At 40.1% G+C, this 19,865-nt stretch overlaps 1 protein-coding gene across 1 annotated transcript in view; it reads right to left on the bottom strand.

Annotated features, from left to right (window-relative positions):
• CUBN (cubilin) overlaps positions 1-19,865 on the bottom strand; it is a 261,035-nt gene that overhangs the window by 100,410 nt on the left and 140,760 nt on the right. Inside the window, exons 32-36 of the mRNA XM_005891915.2 lie at positions 18,740-18,899; positions 16,732-16,845; positions 14,915-15,025; positions 13,131-13,259; positions 12,016-12,148 (exon numbers count right to left, since the gene is read on the bottom strand). Coding sequence (XP_005891977.2) covers positions 12,016-12,148; positions 13,131-13,259; positions 14,915-15,025; positions 16,732-16,845; positions 18,740-18,899 — 647 coding nt within the window. The remainder of the gene's footprint in view (positions 1-12,015; positions 12,149-13,130; positions 13,260-14,914; positions 15,026-16,731; positions 16,846-18,739; positions 18,900-19,865) is intronic.

Raw genomic sequence — 19,865 nt, 5'->3', positions numbered from 1 at the left:
AAAAAATACACAAAGGAAGAATCAATGTTTTCTGCACAAATGCAGAAAAGTGTTTGATAAAACTGAAGATCCATTCATCATAAAAACTCTAGAAAATTAAAAATAGAGGGAAATTTTCTCACTGGATGAGAACTACCCACCAAATATCTACAGCAAATATACTTAGAGGTAGAAGTTTTTAAACATTTCTTTTAAATAAGAAATAACACAGGAAAGCCTGCTCTCATCACTTTGTTGCATGATATATTGAAGGGTTCTTCAGGGCAGTAAGTCGGGGAAAGGGAAAATGGCTGTAAGAACTGGAAGGCAAGTGCTGCCAATCAACATTTAAGAGCACTCGTTTATTCATAAGTATCCACCAAGTGCCTTTTCTAGGCACTGAAGATAGAGAAGCACACAAGATGCAGAATTTTTGACATTCTAGAAAATAGAATGGCTGCTGGATAAGATAATAGGCAAAAATTAATACGGTTTCCTTAAACCAGCAAACAAAAATTTAGGAACTGTACCTAAGTCAACATTCACACAACAAATACTTGTCTCTCTATTATATTGGGACACTGGGACAAGATAATGAAGAAAATAATGTTCCTTCCTTTGGGAAACTTATATTCTAAAAGTAGATAATAAACAAAGAAATAGAAATACTATGAGGCAGTGATAAATTCTAGGAGGAAAAAGTGTAGTCATTAAGGAAGGTTATTTTAGTAAGGTGGTCAGGGTACCTCCATAATTTTTAAACAGATGCCATTTTTAATAGCAATAAAAAATAAGATGCCTAGGAATAAATGTAACAAAATATCTATAAGACTTTCATAGAAAAAATATAAACTTTTAGTGAAGGATCTAAAAGGAGACTGAATAAATGGAGAGATATTCCAAATTTAATATGAAAAGTCTCTATATAAAGATTCTTCCAAAATCAATCTATAAATTTAGCACAATTTCAGCAAAATCAGTAAGCATTACTGCACTTATGTAAAGAATAAAACAGAAAGCAATATTATGTTGTGTGTATGGAGACAGGTGTATGGCATCACTGACTCAATGGACATGAGTTTGAGTAAACTCTGGAAGTTGGTGATGGACAGGGAGGCCTGGTGTCCTGCAGTCCATGGGGTCACAAAGAGTTGGACACAACTGAGTGACTGAACTGAACTGAACTGATATGTATATACATAAAATATACATATAATAACAGTATATAAACTTGCATAGAGGTGATAAACATAAAATTGAAAACACCATTTATCTCTGTGATGAGAAGGTATGGGAATATGGATGGGGAACTTTTGCTGCCCCGTAATATTTTATTCATGTAAAATTATTTTTTAAATAAAAAGGTAATTTAATGATTTTTTAAAAAGTAAATGAAGTGAGCGCACGCTCTTCTTTTTTCAGAAGTAATTCATTTTTGCTGAGAAGGACAAGATAAAGAGAAGAAGAAAGAATGGCTTAGCAAGATTAAAGAAACTGTTGAACTTCCCTGGTGGTCCAGTGGCTAAGACTCTGCGCTCCTGATGTGGGACACTCAGGTTTGACCCCGGTCAGGGAATTAGATCCCACACGCCTCAACTAAGGGTTCGCATGCCAAAACTAAAACGATGCATGCCACACTGAGACCCAGTGCAGTCAAATAAAAATAAATTAATTTTTTAAAAAAGAAAGAAAAGAAACTGTTGGGAAGGGGGAAAGTGTCTCCAGAAGAGAAAACTTACTTCCCTGCTATGTATCTTTCAGGTACTGCTCAACATGAGCAGGATTTCCCATGACGCTGGTAAGCCAGCGCCCTTAGGGGGCTCTCTCTCAACTAACAGCTTAGGATGCTTCAGGAACAGCTGCCTGGCCTGGAGTTACTGGGACCTCATGCCCCACTAGGGGATCAAATGTATCAGGCACACCTCTGAGGCTTCATTGTCAACCAGAGGACAGGAGCAAACTGGTCAGCTCCGCTCCACTAACAGCTTGCCAAGCCAGATACCAGCATTGGTAGGTCACCAGCAGGACAGTGAGTCTGTACCTCTCAATAATCCCATCAAGGTGGGTTATTACCGTGTAGATCACCTGGGTCTATATTTCAGGCTGTTTTCAAAGACTTCCCTGCTGGCTCAGTGGTAAAGAATTTGCGAGTCAATGCAGGAGACTCACGTTGGGAGGATCTACTCCACTGTTCTTGTTTGGGAGATCCCATGGACAGAGAAAGCTGGCGGGCTACAGTCCACGCACGGGGTTGCAAAAGAATCGGACACAACTTAGCAACTAAACAAGTGACGTAACTGAGTAGCAGAAAAAAACAGGAAAGATCCACATCAGGCTAAATGAACCACACATTTGTCTTACCTCCACTGTCTTCCTTGACAGTTTAATGCTTCATGAGACAGTTTATATCTACAATCTATCTCAATCACCAACTGAGAGTTGAGTTGGTGATTGGACAGGGAAGCCTGGCCTGCTGCACTCCATGAAGTCGCAAAGAGTCAAACTCGACACGACTGAGAGATTGAACTGAACTGAACTGAACAATCAGTTTTGGAAACTAATTGTTCTGAATCTATCCTTAGGATGGTTGTCAAGTTTGGCTCTTAAATTCAGGCTCAGTTTTATTACCCATAATATTATCAACAATGTAAAATATGCTAAAATTGCATTCTGATTCTCATAAAAAACAAAAGGTGATTATTTTTCTCTACAGGTGATTTACCAAAAACAGAAAGTGTTTAGTCACTCAGTTATGTTTTTGAAAACCTGGTGGACTGTAACCCATTAGGCTCCTCTGTTCATGTAATTCTCCAGGCAAGAATACTGGCGTGGGTAGCCATTCTCTTCTCCAAGAGAATCTTCCCAACCCAGGGATTGAACCCGGGTCTCCTGCACTGACGGAAGATTCTTTATGGTCTGAGCCACCAGAGAAACCCAATTAACACAAAATTGCTCCTAAATCTTTTCTAGTCAAAATGTTGCATGTGGCCCAGCAGCATTAGCATCACCTCAGAGCTTGTTTGAAATGAAGCATCAGGTCCCACCAACCAACTGAATCAGAATATGAATTTTAATAAGATCCCAGATGATCAACATGCACATTAAAGTTTGACTCAAGGGTCCAGAAGATCACTAAGTGCTCGGTTTTTCTATTTTTGTACCAGACTGGTGTAATCCAATGCTAAATGTCACAAAAGGCTTTTCATTAGAAACAATGGTAGGATATCTGATAGAATCAAATTTAACTTTTAAAAATGTTTTATTGTTCTTGGAAGTTTCTGTTTTAGGCCAGTTCAATTTATAAGCAAACCTATCTTCTTTCCAAAACTTTGGCTCAGATCTGCTAGTAAAAATATGATGTGGAACAAAAATAGTACGATCTCTGTTTCTCATTATCTCATTTCGATTTTTGAACCAAGATCAATCACATTGTAAAAGGACTCTGCCAGCATAAAATACACTTTCTGCTAATTCCTTTAAATATCTGTTTTATAAAAGAAATTCTTTGGGGGTTTTATTTTCCCCCTCCTTTTGTGTTACAGATTCAACCATAATTCCTCCAGTTCTTTTCCCTACTCAATTTCACCACAGTATCCACAATTCAAACCCCATGTTTTAGAACTTGACATATTCCATATGCTTGTCCCCCACCCCAGGGGAATGCCTCCAAGTGCCCATCTGGATATAGTTTAGATCAGGGCAGAAATAACTCGGAGGCCTTGCCATAAAGCCCTTCTCATTATCATCTGCATAAAGAGGAACATCTTGTATTCCACAAATTATACTTTAAAAATAAAACTGAAGCAAGGAAGACAAAATAATCAAAATTCACTTCTCATGGATGAGAAGAGAAAAAGATGAAGCATTAGATTTGTTTATACAATAATCAGGATTTAGTGTCTATTAAAGAATACAATGGATGAAACTTGCTTTTTGTGTTTATATTCTGTCCTCTAGGAGAGCTCAGTGTTGTCCATTTAATTTTAATTTTGAATTGCCAAACAAGAGACTTTAGAAATGGCAGGGTGAGAGAATTAACATTCATTGAACATCAGGCATGCATCAGCCCTGTGCTGTACCTTTAAAATTTAACATATCTAATCATAACTATGGCCCTGTATGGATAAGATTATCCCCAAAGATGAAATGAATCTCTCTAGGTTTTAAACAAATAGCTTCTTGACATTAACTTCTTAGTAACTTAACAAAAAATGGGATCTTGTCTGTCTTGAACATTCCCAGTACCGGGCCCAGTACCTGGTAACTGCTGAACATCAGACTGTTTAAGAATGTGAATGTGGTAAGGACAAAGAGGAAAACAACAACAACAACAACAACAAAGCCCTTTAATTTAGCAATTATGAAGCCTGGTAATCTATGTGAAGGACTTTGGACTTACCATAAGAACGATGTTCACATTTTATTCATCATTGGCTATAAAGCATCTATTAAGAGAGTAAATTGTGCTTTATATATGAAGCATCTAACATATGTGTAACAAAAGCTTACCTGTATAAAGTAGGGGCTTAATAAATGTTGAATAAAAAATACATATGTATGTATATATGGCTGTATGTGTATATATATGTAATACATATGTATATATATATGTACTTATATTTCTTCCCATACAAAACTTTGTGCTTTTTGTAAAGATAAAAGCAAACAAAACCTCTTTCCAATGTGACAACTTAAACTTGCATTGCCTTTCAGGTGCTCAGAGGGTGTCTTTGTTTTGACACAATGCCAGTTGGATCCTAAAGAGGCATTGACTGGTAGGCTAAAAGAAAGTAACTTGAGATATTTGAACATGGTCCAGAAATAGGACTTATCTTTCATTTAAAAAAAAATCCATTCTTGATGCACAGAATGGCATGCCTAGAAGAGGAGCAAGGTTTTTGGAATAAACAGAGCAGTGTCCTCAAAACCATCCTCTTCTCTCCACAGTAAGTCAGGTATTATATTCTTTTCAAAACAGAATTAGTAACATCAACCAAAGCCCAATAATCTGTGATACAGTAAAACAAAAACCTTTTAGTTTTAAAAACCAATGTCTTACTATCCAATATTTATTAAGTACCCATTACCAGTGTGGCACTACCAGTGTCACAAGTATTTCTCTACTGATGGATTAAAAAGCCCCATTTCACGTACCATGTCCTTTGCACTATCTACTTCTAGAAAATACATTATTGCTATTTAATTTAACCTAAGACTGCCCAGAATGTGGCAGGATCCTACTGTTGACTGTATGTCCATAGTCCATATTTAAAAGGGCTTACAGTTCAATGAGGAACATAAGAGTGATTTTTCATTAATTTCTGTCAAAATTAATAAAAAGAAACTTTAATTATAAAGAATGGAGAAACCAGAAGGAACTCTCACACCCCATGATGGTAGCTGAGCCCAACAGGAAGAAGAAAGAAGACTCCTCTCTCTCCTAGCATGGACTCAGCCAATAAAAGCCATGGATTCTGTTTACTGCCCTCCTGGCTTCCTTTTCTCTCTAAAAAAAGTATCATCCTCCTGCTGTTCAGGGACTTGCAGTAGATCGCTACCGTTGTGCATCCTGAATTGCAGTTCTCTGCTGATCCTGGATAAGCCCGTCTTTGCTGGAGGAATATGTAGCATTCTGTTTATTTCAGACCCACATTTTGGTGGTTCGGTAAGCAAACAGGTGTGGCACCCACAATTCAGCCCATTGTCATTCACTGCTTTTCCCACCAAATCTGGAGTCTGAAGATCCTTCTCCTGGATCTGAGCTCACATTCTCTTTGCTTTTGAAGCTCTCTAGGTTTTATTCAGAATCTATTTTAAAGCTTCATCTTTCTGGTCAATGCTTTGCTCTGTACACAAGTATTCACTTGGCACTTCTGTCTGATTTGAGATCAGACTGTTTCAGTTGAAACAGACTAGCCTTTGAACCATTCCTTTGGGAACAGGGGACGGTTCACTGAAACTGTGCCTGTTTTTGTCCAGCCTTCAGCCTATTCCTTTGCAAAGGGCTAGTCTCTGGAAAGTGGCTAAAAAAGCCTTTGGCCAAGCTCCTCTAGGACCAAGCTATTTCCTTAGAATTGGCTGGTATTTTAGGCTTGTGAGCTATTTGAACTGAGCTGCTTATGCTGCAAAATGTTTGAAAATTGTTCTTTTACTCTAGAGAAAAACCTCTGAGACATCAGAGCCCAGGTAACTAAGAATTGTGAGAGTACCTTCCAAACAGAGACTCTGGGAAATTTGATGTTTAAGAACTGAAGTCTTTCCTTATGCACATTTCTGACTAAATGGGCCAACCTGACCAAAGACAATTTAGGATCTCAATGATCATTATGATGAACTTTTGAAATTCCCAAAGTTGAATTCTTTTAGAAACAAAGAGGACTACAATAGCTCAAAATTTCCAGAAATGAGTGGAATGCTTACTCTGATTGGTATTTGGAAGCTTCCCAACATTATCAGGAGTCTAGAATGGCTTCTTTACAGAATAAGATTTTAAGGAAAACATGAGTAATGAGAGATAAAACGGCTCCCAGTGCCTCAGGCTCCTCTTCTTCAGCTTCTCTGTCTCAGGCTCTGCCCCTAACACCATCTGGTCTCTCTCTTTTGGCTCTTCATGGGTTAGATCCCATTTCCAAGGCCATCTTCCTCCTTCCTAGCTATACCGTCTCCTCCTTCTCTGTACTGCCAATTACCCTCATACCAATTCTCTTACCAAGCTTCCCTGTTGAAACTATTCTCATTCGCTTTTCCTCTGAACGTGTAGGAATGTCTGTTTAAAATTAAGCCTTCTAAGAATCCAGAGGCTGAACTGTTAGTTTTTTGTATTCCCTGAACCAAAGCTGAATTGAGAGCTATAGTCAAAAGTTTTCCCAAAGTAACAGGATACTCACAGACTGCTGGAAAATTTTAATATAATTATTTAAACTTATCAACCTTACATCAGCTAGTCCTTATGCTGGGCAGTGAAGGCTAGGATCAGCACTGGATGAAAACTACTAACTGCGGGAAATCCTGCAAGGTTTCTAGAATTACAGCTGGGAGGCCAGCTGCTATCATTATATGATCAGGCTCAGGCAATCCCCAGGAGGCTTCATCACATTGTTCCTGGGGTTTCTCCAAATCCTGCTGATTGGAACAAAATCCAGGCTCACACACAAAAATCTGATGAAACTGTTCATGATTATTACAATCAACTTCATATCATTTTTAAGGAAAATTCTGATGTTCTTTTAGATGTTGATTTCACCCAGGTAGCTTTTAACACTATGTTTATTAATGGGCTGAACTGGGACTTTTCCCTTCTAGTAACAAGGATCAGGATGGAATGGGAAACTGTCTATCCCAGATTTAGCTAATGTGGCAAACCAGCTCTCTCCAACTCCAAATGAGTCACCTCAGAGAAAGACTGCCAAAATTCTTAATCTTCAACCCCAGCAAAAGAAGGCTCCTAAGTGAAACCATATCCTATTAGTATCCGCTATTACTGCAGAGCCAGGACACTGGAAAAGAGATTGTTCCAAATCTAAGTGCTTCAGACATCTTCAGCCTGAAGCACTTCTAACTGGCCTCTGAGGAACTACAGGAATTCTTCCTAATCTTCCCTCTTAACTCGTGTGGAGAAACATTTCTTTAGGAATGGATTTCTTCCAATCCTAACTGACCCCAGAGCCACACTCTCGTTGCTCAATTCCATTACTATTAAAAAAAAAAGCCCCTGCCTCAGAGAACAGAAACAGTTCACTAGTGGGGATCTAACGAGTCTCAGGAGGTTCCTGTCTCTGAACCAATTCCCTTTTGTTTAAGTCCTTTGAGAGATACATGTGCTTTTCCCTTAGTTCTTCTAGCACTACCCATTTGTCAGGTAAAGACATCTTAGAGAAGTGCCATGCTGGAATATTTTTGTCCAAGAAGGGGGAAATAATTCAAGATTCTGACAGGAGTCATCAAAGTAACCAACAAGGGAAATTAGATGACCCTTTGACATCTTCTATCTTCCATCTCTGATGGTTCTAGAGCTGATTCTGGAAATACTTACTATTTGTCTCTATTGAATCAGCTACCACCTTCCTTATGGGCAAAATCTCTAACTGATGTTGGCACAATTCACAACACACCTCCTATGAAGATTCAGGTAGACCCCTCAAAACCTCTTCCCTGAATTAATAAAAAGTCTTTAAATATAAAGATTCTTCAAGACACAAAAGCCCTCCTAGGAAACTACAAAGCTCAAGGTCTCATTATCCCTTGTACTATCCTTTGAAGCATTCCCAGTTCACCAGTGACAAAAGCTAAAGGTCAGATTTATCTAGGACCTCCAGACAATCAACAACACTGTTATCCTGTTCCACCGTGTGGTCCCCAGCTCTCACAGGATACTGACATCAGTCCACCTGGAAGCAAATTCTTTACTGCAATTGATCCATGTAGTGCATTCTCTAGCATTCTGGTTGATGAAGCTAGTCAATACCTTTTTGCCTTTACTTGGTAAGAAGAACAATTCACCTGGACAGTAACACCTCAGGGTGTTACTCAGAGCCCTTGTTTCTCAGGAATCGTGAAGGCTGGTCTGGGTCATACAAAGTTCTCTAGAGGCTCAACTACTTAGCTGCAACACGTGGATGATTTGCTTCTTCATGCTGCATCTCAAGGCTCACAGGAAAACTGCATCCACTTGCTAAAGCTTTCAGCCTTAAAGGGACCTAAGATCACCAAAGGAAAACTGCAGTCTGCCCAAATCCAGCTTTGATATTTAGGGTATCTGCTATTAGGACAAGGGTTGTACCTGGGTCCAGACAGACTTTGTGGTGTCCTACATTCCCCAAACCCGAAACCAAGCATAACTATGAAGTTTTCTCTAGCTAGTTGATTATTGCTGAAACTGGATTCCAAATTTCTCTCTTATGGCTAAATCTCTGTATGTTTTACTCAACAATAACACCCTCAACCCAATTTTAAGAGGAAACGAGATAACATAACCTTCAAGGCCTTAAAGGCAATTTGAGGAACTCATCTGTCCTTGGGCATCCCAATGACTGGATTCTCTTTTCCCTTTTTATATGAAAAGCAAGAGAATGGAACACTGACACACAGGAAAATCCCATGCACGGAGGAGCCTGGTAGGCTGCAGTCCATGGGGTCGTGAAGAGTCGGACACGACTGAGCGACTTCACTTTCACTTTTCACTTTCATGCATTGGAGGAGGAAATGGCAACCCAATCCAGTGTTCTTGCCTGGAGAATCCCAGGGATGGCAGGGCCTGGTAGGCTGCCGTCTATGGGGTCGCACAAAGTCGGACATGACTGAAGCGACTTAGCAGCAGCAGCAGCAGCAACATGGGCTTATACTTTAACCAAGGATAAAACTGCTAGTATTTATATTGATAGTAGCTCATATTGATAGTAGTTTTTGGAGTAGCTATTAATTTTGGAATACCATGGGAGCAATGTGTCTTCCTTACTAAGCAATATGCCCTCCTTACTTCCAAGGGCAAAAAAGTTTTAAATGCCTCCCCTCAAGTTTAGGAATTACTGGATGTGATACTTTCCCTTGCCACTTTAGCTATTATTAAGGTTCTGGGACATTGTGAACCTGACTCTTTGTAAGCTAAGGAAAATTACCTTGACAATAGTTTTATAAGGAATGCTGCCCTTAAAGGAACCAATAGCAACCAAACTTCTGTCATGGTCCAAAGGGAAATTTAGAAAAACTGGCTAGAAAAGCCCAGAAATTGCTCTCAGAAAAGGGAAAACAAGATTGGAAATTCAATTATTGTTGGTTTGATAAAAAGACAAAGCTCTGGTTCACATCAAATAAGAACTTATTGCTACCAGACACTCTAAAACTCCCACTCCCCACCAATATGCATGCATTAAACCATTGTTCTACTGACAAGATGATTGCCTTCATGAATCAATATTACAGAGGAAACATTAACAAGGCCGAGAAAAGTGCCTACCTCACTTGTCCCACGTGTCCAAAGTAGAACTGAGGGAAGCCTGTCTGTGCTGCTCCCAGACATTTTAAATTGCCTAATGGACCATTCAAGCTCTGGCAAATGGATTTTATACAATTTCTTCCTCTAATGGATATAAATATGTTTTAGTCATGGTCTATATGTTTCCACAGTGGACTGAGGCCTTCCTTTGCAGACAGGCTGTTCTCTCTTCTGTGGCAAAAGTCCTTTTGGAAAAGAGGATCCCTACCTGGGGAACTCCACTCAGACTTTTCACAGTGATTGAGGCAATCCATTCTACTGGCCAGGTACTCTGACAAGTCTGCTGTTTGACTAGTTTTACAGCACTTCCACTGTGCTTACCACCTTCAATCCTCCGATTTGATTGAAGACCCAACAGCATCATTAAGACTTGGCCAAATTTACAGAAGCCCTCCAAACATCTTGGTCAAAAACATTGCTATCAGTCCTTCTAAATCTTGGATCCTCCCCTTTTGAAACTTATACTCTTATCTTTTGAGATAGCCCCAGAATTTCCAATGCACTTGGCTCTCACTTATTTTGACCCACAACTGATAAAAAGCGAGATATTCCAATACTGCAAGGGATTAATTGCTGGTATTAAAAGTAACCATGTTTTAATAGCATAATCTTTTCATAGTATACCTTTGAGAAATGAAGACGTTAAGCATTACATCTTGAAACCTGTCAATTGGAAAAGACTCCTCCAGAAGAACTCACTTCATCCTCACTGGAAAGGCCCCTATTGGGTACCTCTAATCAACCCTGTGAAACCAAGCTCTCAGGAGTAGACTCTTGGATTCATATGGTTCACCTAAAGAAATCACTGAACCCTGATTGGACCTGCATATCAGCTGGTGACCTGAAGCAAAGATGTTCTGGAATTGAAGCAGGTGACATCTGATTAGACAGTTTCCCAAGATATCCAGACTAGGCCTTGTTAGACATTTGTTGCCAAACCTCTGATGATGACCTATGGCTTCAGACAATCTCCAGTGTCTATGATCTTGATATCAAGTGCACTTCAGATTAAAAGTACCTGAGCATTCTCCCTCCCACTCCTCCTAGTTATACAAATGTGACCTTGATAGATTTCCAGTATGTGCACTTTCCCTCTGACAGGAGATACTATACCAGGAAAGGTCCTTCTTGACATGGACACACAGAAAACTGCTGAAACTAGAAACCCTGATTCTAGATCAGCAATGCTTTCAGAAAAATATTATGATCAAAAGGGGGAAATGTAAAAAGTTAATAAATAGAATCTCAATTAAATACAGTCACATACCAAAAGGGGGCAGTCTCATGCCCTGCAAAAACAGAAGTGTCCAGCAGGAAGAAGAAAGACCTCTCTTTCTTCCTGAAGGGCTCAACCAATGAGAAGAATGTTTACTGTAGCCCTCTCAACTTCCTTTGCTTCTCTATAGAAGTGTTCTCCTTCTCTTTCTATACAGGGACTTGCACGTGGCTCACTATGGTTGCAGGCCTCAAACTGCAGTTCTCTGATGATTGCAAATAAACCCATCTTTGTTGGAAAACAATGTCTGACAAAAATAGGTATTTTTGTCAGGCCAATAGTTCCAAATACTTTCAAAATCCTTTTCTTGCTAAGAGTAAGAAGAAAAAGTAGATTGGGGATAGAGATAAGGTATATGAGTAAAGAAGGCTTAATTGAGACGGGGATTTCTGCTGGAAGAAAGAATGATAGTGATTCTCTGGAAGAGTCTAAATGTTTCTAAGTTTTTTTAAAAAAGACAAAATTAATGTTATCTGAAGATGAGAATTCCAAAAATTAAAACATGCTAAGAGCTCAGGCATGCACTCTTGTTAATGTTAGGCAGGACTCTAAAACCATTCATAAGAGAAGTTTAATGCTATTTATAACCTAAACTATGACTAAAACAGAGGAAATATGCAAACAGACTTCCTTGAAGTTCCCACCATATTCTCTTAACAGTTGTTTGGACATATATGCTATTAGTTGTCCATCCTATTAGTAACAGTGCTTCCTTCCTGCAGATTCATTCTCACCGAAACAATACACTATGAAAAAAAAAAGGATTTACATAAAAGACAGCTGGAGCTGGTTGCCAGGGGAACTGACGACGTTCCAGACACATTCCACATTAGCAGGATAAACTTCTGGGTAGCCAGGGCTGTTGAAGATGCCCTCAGCCATGTGGAATATTCCACCACAAGCTAGAAGAAAAGAGAAACAAAGTGAGTGGCGGAGTAAATGTCAAATACAAGACACCATAAGATAGAGAAAGAACACCAGAAGAGCTGTTAGGAGCATCAGAGGATGTACTCTTTTCATTTCATAATAAAAAAAAAATCCACAGCATATATAATAATAAGGAAAAGATTCTGTAACTTGAAAACTAAAAGCCACTGGGTATGGTGGATTAGAAGGAATCCCTGTAGTTTCTTTTCTAAAAGCCTTTTCTTCCTGTGAACTATAGCTCTATGTAATAAAAGACTCATTTTAATCCTCAGTATTTCTGACCAGGATGATTTTCACCCCTGGCCTAGAAAAGAAAGCAATATTTCAACATTTCCTTCTCAGGAGAGCACTGAAACCTGCACAGATCTCCCAGCATTCTAAGGCTTTTAACAGCTAATAATGAGGAAGCTGACAAGCAGAACTATCCTAGCTTACAGCCTCTTACTGGGTGCTCCTCTTTCCCCTTCTCCCCATGTGCCATGGTCCATCCTGCATCCCTGAAGACACCCAGCCCTGCCTGAGCACAGCTGTCAGGCCAGGGAGACTGAAGAATGGCAGCTGTCCACCGGTTAGAGACACCACTGGACCCTGTCCATCAGGGGCTCCCTCAACAAATATATCAAGAAGGAGAACAAGGATATGCTGACAAGCAAGTCACCCAAGATCATTCCAACCAATTCTCCCCACTTCCAGTGCTCACCCTGAGCAGCATTAGTCACAATAGTCAAGGTATGGGAACAAATGTCTGTTAATGGATAAGGAAGATGTGGTACAGAGTTCACAGCTGTTAGAATTTATAAGCATGTTAACCAAATTTGAAAGACAGTAAAATGAGTCACAGAGGAGATCTACAAAACTAGCTCAGAACACAAAATGTAAAGGAATCCCAAATAATAAATCAAGGATTTTCTACACATTCCTCTTAACCTAATAGCACCACTTGCTGACATTTCTTACCTGATGTGGATGCAGCATATGTGGCGTGGAAACCACCAAAATTCACTGTAGAATCTGAGACGAACTTCAGCATCAGAGCATTGCTGAAGGAAGTGATAGGATGGGGCAAGGAGGGGCCACAGTATCGGCCTAAATAATGATGACATTGACAAGGAGAATGAATGATGATATGCCAACATGTATTCACTAAAATCACAAGAGACCAAACCAAACAGAAGAAACCACTACTAGAGAACCATTTAGGTCAGGGTCAGTGTTTGGGATGATGCCTGATGATTCAAAATAAACTGTGGACACATTTATAAACATGATAAAGACTGTGAGGGGAAGGTAAGAGAAACACAGATAACTTCCAAATGTAACTAATGTTAAACTCTCCAGGGCAGCAGGCACCTGCACAAAGAAGGGGGCTAATACTCAACGGCAACACACAATAGCTGAGAAACTGCAGATGTTGGGGCCAGAACACCTGCATTCACCTCCAAGCTCAGCCACTTACCAGCTACGTGACACGAGTCAAGTTACTCAAGCTCTCTGTGCCTCAGTTTCTCCACTTGAGAAACAGGTACATGGATAATAATGAAATTCTATGTTATAAGGGTATAAGAATTGAGTTACTATTTATAAAGTTCTAAAGTTTTTTAATGAATAGAACTTTATAAAAATAGTACTATTTATAAAGTTTACTATTATAAAATTCAGAATAGTGCTCAGTGCAAGGTTATAAAAGTGTCTGTTAAATAATATATCCTTGACAATGGTCAAATGCTTACAGACAAAAGTCACAAAGAATACAATCAGAAGTCCACAGAGAGCATTTGTCAATTGCCTACTATCATCTCAGGCACTGTTCTGTGTACTGAGAATATAGCCATGAGCAAAACAAAGTCCCTTCTCTGATGGAACCTGTCTTCTACTGCAGGATAAGGAGCTTGAGTGACAAAGCTCAAATAGGAGTAAGTCATAGAGAACATTTAAATGAGTGAGTGAGTGAAAGTCGCTCAGTCATGTCCGTTTCTTTGCTAACCCACAGACTGTAGACCACCAGGCTTCTCTGTCCATGGAATTATATGTATATAGATACATATATGCTCCTTTGTCCACGGAATTCTCCAGGCCAGAATACTAGAGTGGGTAGCCATTGCCTTCTCCAGGGGATCTTCCCAAAATAACCTGAGATTATTTTGTTTGAGAACATTACAGAAACTATAAGCAACATTCTTTAATTTTACTGGGATGTCTTACAAACAGAACTCCATAATATCTGCCTGCCTGCCTGTCTGTCTATCTATTCTGTTCATCCAACCATCCATCCATCCATCCAATGTACATATATATATATATATATGTATTTACCTATCCATTACAGCTATCTATCTATCTATCCATCCATCCATCCATTACTTTCCTTCCAATGAGGACAAAACCAGAAGAAACATCCTCAATTTGAACACGAGAACTGTGGTCAAACAGTAACAAGAAATTTCCCACAGAATGCTATCTAATGTTAAAATGGATTGCATTTTACTACTGTTTAAAGCAGTTGCAACTTTTCAATTAATAAAAAATACATAAACCATTCATGTCCTTGAAGATGAATGAGCTGAGTTTCTCAAGCCCTACGTTGACTCCTGCTTCCTCAGCCTCTCGGTATCTTTCCTTGGCTTACGACAGTCTTCATAGTTATTGGAAACATTCTAACCTCTGATGACAGCATATACACATGTAAGTACAGAAACCGTAGAAAGCCCAGGCCACAGAAGTGAGTGAGCGACACGGCATACCTCGGAGGGGTGCGTCGTCATGGCTGCCGTCCAACACCTCTACAAAATCTCGGGTACATGGTGTGCTGCTTTCAAGGCCAAAGTGGCTGAAGGATAGGGTGATATGATTGACTGTAAGGGAAGAGAGGAAGACTGTTTAATAAAGTTCTGGCAAACAAAACATACAGGGAACAAGATTTTAGCCCTGATCCTTTCACCTGCTGATGCTCTGGCAAAGAATTGATGAATCTGTCAGATGTGCACCGGACGACAGGGGCAAAGAGGAGAAGTAGCCACCACTGTGCAAAAAGGTTTTTGTCTGAAGAGTAACTGAAAAGCTTTTAAAAATGTCTGTAGACTCTGAAATGCTGGTGCTGATAAGAGAACCCTGGGGTGGGTTTACTTCATGGATGATGGAGAAAGTATCAGCTGTTGCTGTCTTTCTCTGAGAAATACTTTTATTAATAGCTTCCTTAAATTCTGATTCTTGACCTGTGCTTGTAAATAAGACACATTTTCCTCCCTGGCACAAATATCCTAGCATTTTCTGTGTTACTTTTAAGTCCAGAAGCAGGGACATGGAGGTTCAGTCATTTTTAAAGAAAGCTTTCAATTACTTGCAAAATACTCTGAGTCTGGGTCCATTTTCCTTTTGTTTTCTTCCAGGGTCTTGAATCTTTAGAATAGGATCTTTTCCTTTTGCTGTCTTTACACCAGTGAGCTCTTTCATCTAAGAGCTTTACAACTGTTTAGAAACTATCCTTAGGTGCAAGGCTTCAGGACTCAAGGCCGGGAGCTTCTTTATCCAAGGATTGGTTCCTGGCTGGCTGGCTACTTTCTTTGGCTAAGGGTTACATCACTGACCCCCAAATCATATGCAGAGCAATAAAGATACCCTTTTGTTAATGTTTAACATCCCTAGGAAAAATGTTAGAGAATATTTAAGCCAAACCCTTCATTTGTTAGATTAGCTAATGGGGCTTTGTAAGCCTAAGTGACTTTCCTATTATCACACAGGTCATTAATTAGAGAGTGGAGTCAAGAACTTAATGCTTTTCCCACATTATGTCTGAAGTCATTAATTTCCCCTGAAAACCTCAAGAAGGGAAGGGTTCCTTTGAAACAAGATTCATAATGGCCCCAGGGTCACCCTCCTCACAGTCGTTTTTGCTCGAGTTCTTAGTGGTCTCCTCATTTTCTCTGTAAAATGTGGACAGTAATCCTTACCACTAGATTGTTACCAGATCAGAAAGATTCTAGGATTCTAAAAAGAATACAGTGTAAGTACTTATTAAATGCTTCTTCAAGGCCGATGCTGGGACTTTTAAAAATACATTTTATAACCAAGAGAGACCAGGCTTTATCATTAACTTCCACCTTAACTGAAGACCAATATGCTCATAGCATTGCATCCCCAAAGTATAAGTTATTAACTTTCTAGTCTATGGTTCTTACTGTTCATTTATTCATTTAGCATCTTCTTGAGCACCTACCACAGTCAAGACAAACAGTCAAAAACTATTTATTCATCCAGTATTTTTGTTAACCCCCAATTTCAAATGCCTGTCATTTCTACTAGGTTATAGGTTTTCGCTTTGTTATTTCCTTTGCTAGGCCTTGAAACTTATAAAAAGAAAATTAATTAAGAATAAAGAGCAAAAATTACTTCCTACCAGATTAGGAAACCCTTGTTCTCGTGCACATGAGGAATTAGGGCTTCCCAAAGGAGGAGAGGAAGGCCATCAATTGTTACCAGGGAAGAGATAAGAACATGACTCATTGCTGGACTTTCCCACAGACACATGCATCCTGGATTCTTTTTTATTTTTGTTACTTACAGGGAGGTTGAGCTTGAATTATCCAGCTGCAGTTCTGATTGCTTGGATAGTTGTTCGGGAACAGTGGAGAGGATATAGTGTCAACGGAGTCAGTGAGGAAGTGGCCGCCACAGGCTGAGGGACACACAGATACACACTTTTGTCATACACTTTTGATTTCTACTGATTCTTCAGAACAATTATTTGAAGAATGAAAACATGAATGATGTTTCCTTATTTCTAAAGGGCTTATCAAGGAAATTCTCTGCCAAGGAAGCTGCACATGAATCATGAGAAAGTGGCGATGTACTCTACATTTACAACAGTATTCTTCAATTATAGGAAGTGGGGAGTGGCAAAGAACAGATTAAATGGTTATGAGTTGCCTGAATCTTTTGATAGAACTCTGGCATTGATTTACTTACTTTACCCACTCGTAAATTATAGGCACAGGGATAATCTCTTAACAACTGACTTCATTTTTAGGAACGTAAATACTCAATTGATGGAGACTTCATATGGGCAGTTGTGTGTTTTCAGGGATGTGCAGATCCCTGTGGGAACAGAAGACGGGGGTGCCTGCTGAGAGCTGGGGAGTGTACAAGGTGTTTCACAAAGGGGATGGTGCTGAAGGAGGAGTCGGGGTGAGGAAGAGTGGTCTGGGGAGAGGGCAGTCTGAACAAGATAGAGAGGAGGGTATGGGGGATATCACACAGACTTGGTTGAAGTGTGGGGCACGTGAGGACAGTCAGGGCAATGCTGAGAAAAGACAGGCAGGTTCCGTCCCCATGGGGAACATCCAGAGAAGCTGGGGCTCCACTGCCTGTTTAGTGCAGAGCCAGGACAGACGATGGTACACTGAAGGTCAGGGTCAGAACTCGCTACTGCACACTGACTTCGGAGGAATACGTGAGACCAAGGACGCTGATGTAGTAGCCCAGAGAAGACCTGCTGGGGACTTTTTTTGCTCTGAAGTGAAATATAAGTGATTAGTTAGAAGAAAAAGTGTTAAGAAACTGTTCTTTGAAAGAATTCTGCCATCAATCATGCTCCACAGTCTACATTGCAACCTCAGGGGAACTCCATCCAAAAACTCTCACTGGCCAGGGCGCTTTACTACAGAAAATGAGCAAGCGAGTCCACTGAAACAGATGAAATGACTAAAGAGACCACACTTATTTGAAAGGACAGGAATCCTCTGAAAAAAAAAAATCACAGGCATATTCAGCAGACAAGAGCCCTTCCAGCTCTAGGTTCCATCTCTGATGGTGGGTAAAGGGTTAACCTCTAAAAATACAAGACAAAAGGCAATGGATGGAAAGGTCTCTAGTAGAAAGTGGTGATTTAAGAAAAAGACAATGTAGCGGGGCATGGGGGGGTGAACACACTTCCAGGCGAGACAGCAGTTAAGACTTTGCCTTCCAAGGCAGTGGGTGTGGGTTTGACCCCTGGTTGGGGAGCTAAGATCCCACATGCCTCTTAGCCAAAAATAAATAATAAATAAATAAAAACAGAAACAATAGTATAACAAATTCAAAAGATTTTTTTTAAAAGGTCCACATAAAATCTAAAAAGAAAGAAAAGAAAAAGGCAACAGAAAACAACATTGATTCTTCGGGTGAAGGGCTACCACTATCTCAAGGCTTAGAATCTGACTCTATGTTACAAGTTTTGCAATTTATAGCAGTGTATATCTTAGCATAAAATCTTAGATAAATGCTAGGTCATTTATCTATGAATGAATGAATTCAGATAAACACTTCTTTACAAGTGTCTCTAATATTAAAGACACTTTTCAGTATGATTCTGACAACCTGTTTGAGGAATACAGAGATCCGGAGGACTAAGACAGAGTTAAAAGTCCCGACAGAATCATTGCAAACCATGGTTCCTTTTTTCTTCTTAAAGTGTCGCACATTAAATAGAAAGCTGGGAACAATTTCAAGGACTAGTCTCATTTTATTGCAGCACCAAGAGGGAGAGGTAAGGACAGATGGTCTGCGCCTTGGGGAGACCACACGGAACTTGCCTTGTCTGAAGTAAGCGCGGAATCCCCGGCTCTGTCTGGAAGGGCCAGACTGAAATCGCAAGAAGAGGCTGTTTCCGGAAGATATGATGGGGTTCCTCAGTTGCTGTCTTCCACACACACCGGCAAGGCGGGCGGTTGCGGAGCTTACACCGTCAAATGCCTACAAAGAAAGGCAACTGGGTACATGGTGGCTCAGGACTTCAGATCGGCATCCACAAGGCCCTGTTCTGTGGAGTATCTATATGCACATCAGCGACCTAGTGGAAAGCACATCTGGACTTCCCTGGTGGTCCTGGTTAGGAATCTGCCTGCCAACGCAGGTAACATGGGTTCGATCACTGTTCAGGAAGATTCCACACGCCACAGAGCAACTAAGCCCAAGTGCTACAACTCCTAAGCCCATTTGCACTAGAGCCAGTGCTCTGCAACAAGAGAAGCCACCACAGTGAGAATCCATCACACTGAAAGGAAGAGCCTCTGTTCGCAGCAACTAGAGAAAGCCCATGCACGACAATGAAGATCCAGCACAGCCAAATAATAATAATTGCTTTTTCTTAAAAAGAAAGAAAACACATTTGCTGGAACCCAGTGCTTTATTCTATGTCCACTCGGGTCCATCAGAATGTCTGAGTCTTTGGTCGTTTCTAGGAACTCTTCAAAGATTTCAGTGGGAGTTTTCATGTCAGCGAAACTCACCATGAGATCCCTGGATGTCTATAAACACCATGCCTTTCCCTGCTCTCATCCTCTTGTGACTCCAGGACAGTCACATCATGTACAATTCTCACAACATGTGCTGATGCAAGAATGAACACTGGAGCAAATACATGAGAAATAATGATGAGGAATCACTCATTTTCAGAAACTCAGCATTTGCTGGAACTTTTTGCTCTTCATAGGGTTATGGTCAAGAAGAGAAATGGTAGAATTCTATGAGCCTGACTTATTAATAGAAAATTACCTCATTATTTTAAAATATATAGGGTTCTGTGTCTGTTCAGTTCTGTGCTGGGACTTGGCTGACCTTCCATATGAGCCAGTGCAATGGAGTTTACATTGCAGACTCCCCACCCCAACCCGCTACCCCTGCTCCAGATTGCTGAATCAGTATGTGAAACTGAATTTT

The sequence above is a fragment of the Bos mutus genome, chromosome 13, assembly GCF_027580195.1.
Source record: "Bos mutus isolate GX-2022 chromosome 13, NWIPB_WYAK_1.1, whole genome shotgun sequence".
In the NCBI taxonomy this organism is placed as follows: domain Eukaryota; kingdom Metazoa; phylum Chordata; class Mammalia; order Artiodactyla; family Bovidae; genus Bos; species Bos mutus.
The sequence above is the reverse complement of the archived record's forward strand: the minus strand, read 5'-3'. Positions and strand labels throughout refer to the sequence as shown.